This window comes from Gekko japonicus, unplaced genomic scaffold (assembly GCF_001447785.1).
Source record: "Gekko japonicus isolate JY-2015 unplaced genomic scaffold, Gekko_japonicus_V1.1 scaffold1921, whole genome shotgun sequence".
Lineage (NCBI taxonomy): Eukaryota > Metazoa > Chordata > Lepidosauria > Squamata > Gekkonidae > Gekko > Gekko japonicus.
The window spans coordinates 295,287-304,532 of NW_015167593.1; the positions used below are offsets into that span (position 1 = coordinate 295,287).

General features: G+C 45.8%; 1 protein-coding gene and 1 long non-coding RNA gene across 2 annotated transcripts in view; one reads left to right on the plus strand and one right to left on the minus strand.

The window, feature by feature from the left end:
* Positions 1-23: 23 nt before the first annotated feature.
* On the minus strand, positions 24-2,910 carry LOC107112771. Its single transcript, XR_001482595.1, has 3 exons — positions 2,884-2,910; positions 1,319-1,406; positions 24-88 (listed from the first exon to the last, which is right to left on the minus strand). It is a non-coding gene; the product is annotated as an uncharacterized LOC107112771 (long non-coding RNA).
* Positions 2,911-8,916: 6,006 nt separating this feature from the next.
* The window catches only part of RANBP10 (RAN binding protein 10), a 46,587-nt gene continuing 46,257 nt past the window's right edge, over positions 8,917-9,246 (plus strand). Inside the window, exon 1 of the mRNA XM_015413955.1 lies at positions 8,917-9,136. Coding sequence (XP_015269441.1) covers positions 8,917-9,136 — 220 coding nt within the window. The remainder of the gene's footprint in view (positions 9,137-9,246) is intronic.

Here is a 9,246-nt window from a genome sequence, read left to right on the forward strand (position 1 = left end):
CAGGGCAATCACAAGGCTTCCTTTTGGGCAGGATAGTGTGGCTTGGTGTGTATGCCGGCCAGGAGGACACATGACTGCTAGAGCGCTCCTGGATGATCAAAAGGAAAGTGACATACAACACATTCTAACAGCATTTTAAAGAAAGCAGGGTGTACTCATTCATTCACGCAGTTGAAAAAAACCCTGACTGACATGCAGGTGTCAACTCAGAAAGAAAACCTAAGCAAACCTGCTCATTGTGGGGCTTACTTCTTGGAAACTGTTCTTGGGGATTGCATTGCCAATGTGCTCCCTGCCCCCCTGGTGAGTTAAATGATTCTCCTTCATGCCTTTTAAACTGCACCTTCTGAACACTTCTTAAATGTATTACCAGTTTTTTTAAAAAAGCTATGATTTGTCCTCATTTTCCCTCATACTATGGAATGTCCTTTCCCTCTTTATTAATTGTTCAGTGCTTTATGTACGAAACGTTGTCACCAGAAGATGGAATATTTTAAGAAAAGAAATGCAACAGACCATTCATTTTGTTGCCCCGTGTGAACTGACTCAGTTTGCTTGAGTTATTTGGAACTATCAGCACTGTGGTAGGCAGTGCTTAGTGATTCTCCTTCATGCCTTTTAAACTGCACGTTCTGAACACTTCTTAAATGTATTACCAGTTTGTTTTTTTAAAAAAGCTCCTATGATTTGTCCTCATTTCCCCTTATACTATGGAATGTCCTTTCCCCTTTGTTCAGTGCTTTATGTACAAAACGCTGTCACCAGAAGTTGGAATATTTTAAGAAAAGAAATGCAACAGACCATTTCTTTTGTTGCCCCGTGTGAACTGACTCAGTTTGCTTGAGTTATTTGGAACTATCAGCACTGTGGTAGGCAGTGCTTAGTCCATGTCTGCTTTTCAGCCGTATTAGCTTGGATTCTGTGGGCTATAGATGAAGGATCCTTCTTCCACCCATCAGGCCACCTCACTGGGTAGTACCCTAATTTCCAAAGACCTGACATAAACCCAACACAATTTCTATACTTCTTAATGTAAAGGCTCCCCCCTTCCCCCAAAAAAAAAGCTATAAGGAGACCAACATAATTCTTTGTGAACTGAATCCCTAGCAACCCTGGAGGAGAGTTCATAAAACTCTAGAAAATAAGGATGCTGTTCCCTTAAATTTCACAGAGCCCCAGATTTGGCATAGATCATCTAAATGCCTAGATATGTAGCTTCTGTAGCTGCCCAAACATGTGAACTGACATGATTGACAAGCTGCCCTGATCAGATCACACTGCCTCTGGCGACGCCGCTAACTGGAGACATTGCACTCACCAACGCCTTGGGCTTCTTCTGAAATTTCTTCAGATCAGCAGCACTTTCTTCGTGATCTACAGCCTCCACAGATTGAAAGAATGATACCCTGGCCAACAACAAGGAAGAGGAAGTGGACTGACTATTGGGAAAGAGTTTCTTCATGCCAAGAGAGCTCCACCATTCATTCAACTCCTTCCCCCCACCCTGCATCTCTTTCTTTCATTTCAAAAGAATGGCAATTAACACCAAGGGAACAGATGCTAGGCAGAAGCTCCTTAGTTGTATCAAATCCCTGTGCTTGAAAACTCACAGTACTCCGTGCCAGCAAAGAAATCCTCAATGACCTGATGTCAAAATCAGATAAGCTAAGAAAAGGTCATTTATTGGAGGGCCTACGGCAGGGCTCTCCAGTAGGTAGCTCACCAGCTACCAGTAGATTTTCAACTGTTGCTCATGCATCCCCGTAGAAGAGCCAGGAAAAGACCAATTCTGGGTTGTTTGGGTTTGGTTTTTTTTAAAAAAGCTTTTATTTCATAAAATCTTTCTCTGTTCTGCTTAGCAAATAGTTTTATTTCTGGTGCTCTCTCTAGCCCGTGTTTTCCTTCTAAGACAGAACAAAACTTGGTAACCTGAAGTTGTGTGTTTGTGGGATGGGAGTGGGGCGTGTGTCTTTTGTCAGATTACTAAAATAGGTAGAATTTCAGAATCTCAGAAAACTGAGATGAGCAGGGAAATGTGGCGAGCACCCAGGCGGCATTCATCTGACCTCTAGCTGCTGTATGGCACGGTGGGAAGTTGGTGGACTCAGCACTTCTCCGCACAATTCAGTGCAGAAAAGAAATAAATAAGGTGCCAAAAATATCCCTGCCACTCTCATTTGCTGATTAACAACAATAATATACCACATTAATTTATTTATTTTTAAGGTTAGTGCCCGCTGGCCTAGGGAATCCTAAGACGTGAGTTATAGTCCCTGACAGGAAAATATTGCAAAGCATGGATTTTGCTCCTGGCATTTGGGCAGAAAGATGAGAGAGGTATGTGTGTGTGTGTATGGCGACTTCTTAATTTTGCACAACTCCAAATGCACCCATCCAGGACATCTGTTGCCTGACAGTATCCCTGCCCATCCCTACTTCCTCCAGTTTCATCATTCCAATAACAATCCTTTTTCATTTATTTATTTATGCCTTGCTTTTCCTCCAGTGGGGACCCAAAGCAGTTTACAACATCATTCCCCCTCTCTTCTATTTTATCCTCACAACAATAACCCTGTGAGGAAGGTTTGGCTGCAAGAGAGGGACTGGCCTGAGGTTACCTAGCCAGTTTCCATGCCAGAGCGGGGATCTGAATCTGTGGGCCTCCGTGCCAACCCTGATGAACAAAGACTGGGACCCAGATCTTGCTAGTTCTAAGCCAGCTCTCTCACCAGTACACCATACTGGCTCTCCACGTGTCCTGTAAAAAAACGTATCTACTCAGCTGCAGTGGCTGAGTGGTGCCAGGGTACTCATCTTGCTTCTTGTAAATTCCAACATTTGATTTAATTTATTTTTTGCTTTTGGAGCCTTTAATTATAATACCTTTTCCCAAGCTCCTGACTTGACGGCCTGTAATAAGAAGGGAAAAAGAACTGATGACCAATAGACATCACTGAGCCTTGCCTATCTGCCAGTTTAAATAGAGGATGAGTTTATAAACAATAAGAGACATTAACAGGAAAACAGGAAAGGTTTACAATATTTATGAACACAAACAGTGAGCCACACTGTAACTGTTAATTGTATTGCCCCCTATCCAACTGGAGTCTTCCCCTGAAATTGTTACCCCCAAAAGTGAAAATACATGTCAACACATGACAGATCTTGCTCAATAAATCAAAAGAGTTGAAAAGCATCATACTAAGCTTCTTTTCACTGGTTCCTTCTTTTGGGATCTTTTAGCAATTGCTGTGATTACATGACGAGAGCTTTAGAAACTTGTTTAAAACAAACTTTACAAACAAAGCAGAAGCAGTTAGGATCACAACAGGGGGAAAATATCTTCAAAGCAAGTGTCAGGGAAAGCTGCAATGACTGAATTTCTGTCCAGACATTTACGGTTCATTTTTTTTACAGCTTTTGAACTCCAGGACAGTTTACTCAGAAGTAAATCCCACTGAGATCTATGAGACCTACTTCCAAATGTGTGTATCAGATTACAGCCTTTGTTTTCAGTTTAAAGCGAGAGTCTAAACATGTTTGCTTGGAAGAATGTTCCACTGGGGCTCCCTGAACTGTCTTGGGCCCGCTGCTGGAGCCTGTTTTCAGTTCAGGGACTCAGGAACACTGAAGATTAACAAGTACTTCTTCGTAATGGCATTCAGAGGTATACTGCCTCTGAATCGGGAGGTTCCATTGAGCCACCTTGGGCTAATAAAGCAATCTACATCCATGAATTTGTCGAATCCCTTTGAAAACTGTGCAAGCTAGCGGTCACCACGGGAGCCTTTCCCTAAGAAGCCAGAAAGCTCGGATCAATGGTGCAATCCTATCTTTTTAAAACAAACTTTACAAACAAAGCAGAGGCAGTTAGGATCACAACAGGGGAAAAATACCTTCAAAGCAAGTGTCAGGGAAAGCTGCAATGACTGAATTTCTGTCCAGACATTTACGGTTCATTTTTTTTACAGCTTTTGAACTCCAGGACAGTTTACTCAGAAGTAAATCCCACTGAGATCTATGAGACCTACTTCCAAATGTGTGTATCAGATTACAGCCTTTGTTTTCAGTTTAAAGCGAGAGTCTAAACATGTTTGCTTGGAAGAATGTTCCACTGGGGCTCCCTGAACTGTCTTGGGCCCGCTGCTGGAGCCTGTTTTCAGTTCAGGGACTCAGGAACACTGAAGATTAACAAGTACTTGTTCGTGATGGCATTCAGAGGTATACTGCCTCTGAATCGGGAGGTTCCATTGAGCCACCTTGGGCTAATAAAGCAATCTACATCCATGAATTTGTCGAATCCCTTTGAAAACTGTGCAAGCTAGCAGTCACCACAGGAGCCTTTCTCTAAGAAGCCAGAAAGCTCGGATGAATGGTGCAATCCTATGTATGTTTCTGTGTGTAAGTGCCATCAAAGTTAGTCACTTCTGACTTATGGCGATGCTATGAGTTAATGACCTCCAAAACTATCTTAACAACCTTGCTCAGGTCTTGCAGACGGAGGGCTGTGGCTTCCCTTCCTGAGTCCTTCCACCTCATGCTTAGTCTTCCTCTTTTCCTGCTGCCTAGCATTATTGTCCTTTCCAGTGAGTCTTGTCTTCTCATAATGTGACCAAAGCACCATCGCCTCCATTTAGTAATTTTAGCTTCCAGGGAGAGTTCCAGCTTGATTTGATCTAGGACCCACTTACTTGCCTTTTCGGCAGTACACAGTGCTGTCCTCTCTTGGCACCGTGAGGCAGATGGCCCTCTCCCCATCTGCTTCCATCCTTAGCTAGTCAGTCAGTACTCTATCCTGCCCCTGCTCTTTCCTATCTAAAAGTGTACTTCTCAAATAAAGAGAGAAGTATTTCTGTTAAACTTGCCACGTGGCTCTGTGTTAGGGTTGCCAGGCTCCAAGTAAGTGGGGCCTGGAGATCTCCCGCTTTTACAACTGACCCCCAGGTGACAGAGATCAGCTCCCCTGGAGAAAAGGGCTGCTTTGAAGGGTGGACTCTATGGCACTGTGCCATGGTGAGGGCCCTCCCCAAACCCTGCCCTCTCCCAGATCCACCTCCCAGAGTCTCCAGGTATTTTCCAACCCAGACCTGGCAACCCTGCTCTGAGTAGCTTTGTAAGCTGAGTAACCTGGTGAAGAGATGCTCCGTTTTATTTAAGCATTCTGCTAAGGAACTGGACTAACCACACCAGTTAACCCCAACACACGGTATCCGTAAAACTCTTCTCCAACGCCACATTTCGATCAAATGAATCAACTTGTAAGTCTCGCTGGGCACATTGGCACTTACTTCCAAGTAAACATTCTTAGGCTAGGATCGGGTTGCCATTTTCAAGCAGGCACATTTGGAAGCGGCTCTCCCCTCCAGCCCATCTCCCTCCCTCGTTCCTCAGCGGGAAAAGGTCCTGTCCATGGCCGCCGGAAGGCGAGGAGGCTGTTGACATCCGGTCTCCATGGCAACGATCGCGGCCTGCTCTCTAGAACGAAGCCTCAGCGGCCTCTAGAGGCAGCCGAGGAGTTTGCGGGGCGATGTGTCTTTTGCATGTGGGTTTCCCTCGAGCGCGGGCGGGCAGGGGCTCGGCATAATGAGGATAAATCAGGCCCCAGAGGAAGGGATGGTGGCTGGTCTCTGTGTAGGACACGCTTGGGAGCTGCACGGAGCTGGCTGGAAGATTGCTTCAGAGTGAGATATTCAGGAGTTGCTACAAGGGACGGGTTTGAGCGGGTACGCGGTGAAGGAAGGGGGTTACTTCTGCCTATTCAGAACTCGACCCATTTGCAACTGCATACACAAAAGGAAAAGAAATCTAATCGCAAAATGATTGCTGTATAGGCCAGTGACTTTGCGATTTGCGATATAAACACATCACTGCAGTATAGCAATCATTTGGGACCGGATTTTCCTGTGTGAACAAGCCAATCTAGTTGCAAAGGATTGCTCATAGGAACACAGTATCTAATGATGCGTGGGTGCAGTGTGTATGTGTGTGTTTGTGTTGGGGCAATGGTGGTGGCAGGCAGGTGCAGCAGATTACTTTTCCCCAAAGGAATGACTGTGGGACCCAAAGTAGGCTCCCTATTACACCACACTGCAGCAAAGTACCAGTATTTTTTGTCCATTTAACTGCATTTTAGTTTACAGCTGGAACCTGTGCTTGTTTACTGGGAAGTAAAACTAGGTCTGCCAATCTCCAGGTGGGGCCTGGAGATCACCTGGAATTACAACTGATCTCCAGACACCAGAGATCAGTTTCCCTGGAGAAAATGGCTGCTTTGGAGGGTGGACTCTATAGTATTATACCCCACTGAGGTCCTTCCCTCTCCTAGCCCTGCCCTCTCCAAGCTCCACCCCCAAATATCCAGGAGTTTCCCAACCCAGAGTTGGCAACCCTAAGGAAAACTCACTGTGTCCAGTTCGAGAGTGGGGGGTTCTCCCTCATGAAACGAGCGATTGTACTGTGGCCATGCTGCTGCTGTCCCATTGCACACTGATTCAGAAGCAAGCCCCACTGTATTCAGTAGGGTTTACTACTTGGTAAGTGTGCACATAAGAGGCTATTGGTTGTGGGTTTTTAGCTGTCAAGTCACAGCTGACTTATGGCGACCCCATGGGGTTTTCAAGGCAACATACATTCAGAGATGGTTTGTCATTGCCTGCCTGCACGTCACGACCCTGATATATCTTGGTAGTCTCCCTTCCAAACATTGACCAAGGCCAACCCTGCTTAGCTGTCCAGGCCTGGACTATACCCCAAAACAAAAACCAGAATAATATATAAAACAGCCTTCTACTGTCAGATCGTGGCAGGGCCAGGCTAAACAGACTTGCACATTTCTACGCACATTGACTTAAAAAAGGGCATAATTCTGCTTAAAATGGCACTGTTGGCCTATTAAGAGCAGTGGCTGCCAGCCTCAGGTATAGGTCTTTAATATAACTTACTACTTGATCCTTTCAGTGACATAGTTTCAGAGGTTAGCTGTGTTGGACTGCAGAGAAGAGCTAGATTTGAGTCCAGTAGCACCTTAAAAGACCAACAAGGTTTTCAGAACAATGTTTGAGTCCAGTGACACATTTAAGGCCTGCAAGGCATAATTCTGGATATAAGCTTTCGTCTGCATGCACACTTCATCAAAGTATAAGCTTTTGAGAGTCAAAACTCCCTTTGTCAGCATTCTGCCTTCACGTCTTGTATCTGACAAAAGGAATTTTGACTCGCAAAAGCTTATACCCTGAAAAGTCCAGTAGCACCTTAAAAGACCAACAAGGTTTTCAGAACAATGTTTGAGTCCAGTGACACATTTGAGGCCTGCAAGGCGTAATTCTGGATATAAGCTTTCGTCTGCATGCACACTTCATCAGAGTATAAGCTTTTGAGAGTCAAAACTCCCGTTGTCAGCATTCTGCATTCACATCTTGTATCTGACAAAAGGAATGTTGACTCGCAAAAGCTTATACCCTGAAAATCTTATTGATCTTGAAGGTGCTAATGGATTCAGATCTAGGTTTTAAATGGGAGATGTCAGAGATTGAACTTGGGACCCTCTGCATTAAAAAATCATAACATCCAGAAACCAGTAGGGGAACATATTAGTCTTCTAGGGCATATGGTTGCTGATCTAAGTAACTTTGAAGGGAGACTCCAACGTAAAAGTGCTGAATTAGGCTTCATCAAGAGATTCAACACACTCTCTCTCCTAGGCTTCCATAAGGACTTGGGCTACCTCACTCACTACAGGTGCTGATAGCTTAGTATGACCCACATTTTATGGCTGGTAATTAGTTCTGGGTATCATGTGTCACACTGCAACTTCCTTGATTAGATCTGACTTGACATATATCCTGCCCTGCCCATCTATCTACAGACTGGGTGTGGTTCTCATTCCCTTTGATTGGACTGAATTCCCTTTGATTAGTTATTGTTTCTAACTAACCTCTTTGTGTAGTATGTCCTCCCTCCCATCTACCTGTTGCTAATAATTTTATAAAGATATCTCCTATGGCTGTACAGTCTATGCATCTGATGAAGTGATCTCTAACTAAGGAAAGCTCATGCTGAAATAAATTATGTTAGCCTTTAAGGTGCCACTGGACTTCTTTTTTGATTTTGCTGCAATAGACTAACATGGCTATTCCATGAAGTTGCCTTATATTGAGTCAGACCACTTGTCTGTCATAGTATTGCCTACTCTGACAGCAGCCCTTGTCTGTCATAGTATTGCCTACTCTGACTGACAGCAGCACTCCAGATCCAGGCCTTTCACATCCCCTACTACCAGCTTTTCCCCATACATTTTATTAAGACCAACCAAACAAACAACAAGCAAGCTTTTGAGTTCTCCAGAACACTCCATCTGTTTAGATTTTTATGGGATGGGAGTAGGGTTACCAGTCTCCACGTGGGGTCTGGAATTCTCCCAGAATTATGATTGATATCCAGACTACAGAGATGAGGTTCCCTGGAGAAAATGGCAGTTTCAGATGGCCAACTCTATGGCATCACATCCCTGCTGTGCTCTCTCCCCGACCCAAACTCTACCCTCCTCAGGTTCCACTTCCACATCTACGGGAATTTCCCACGCCGTAGATGGTAGTCTTGGTTGGGAGGAAAAGGAAAACAGGGCAATTTTTGAAGGCTAGAGCTATGCTGGGCTACCAAATCTACAGAGCAGTGTCTTTCCTAGAAACTCACTATCCCGGCGCTCTCTGCGGCACAGCAAGTGGGCGTGGTCTTGCCTCATAGTCCTTTTCGGGCTGTGTAGTCCACTCTCTCATTCACCAACCGGAGTCAGCGGGGCGCCGGGACTCGCTTTCCCATCGTGCTCCTGGGCCCCATTGTGGCCGAGCCCGCCTCCCATTGGACAGCCAGGGAAACTGGGCCCGTTCCCCCTCCTGCTGACACAATAGTGATTCCAAGATGGCGGACGCGGGTGCAGGCAGCTTACCTGGGGGAGACTCGGCGCTACCCCCACCTCTACCGCCGCCTCCCCCAGAAGAGCAGGAGCTGAGCCAGCGCCTCCGACGCCTTTACCCGGCAGTCAACCAGGCTGAGACGCCGCTGCCGCGCGCCTGGAGCCCCAAGGACAAGTATAACTATATCGGCCTCTCCCAAGGCAACCTGCGCGTTCACTACAAAGGTAGCGGAGGGGGGGGGGCGGCAAAGAGAAGGGGACGGGCTGAGGGGAGAGAAGACTCGGGGGCGGGGGGTCGTTTGGGGAGGGGAAGCAGCTAGGCTGGAGGAGGCGTG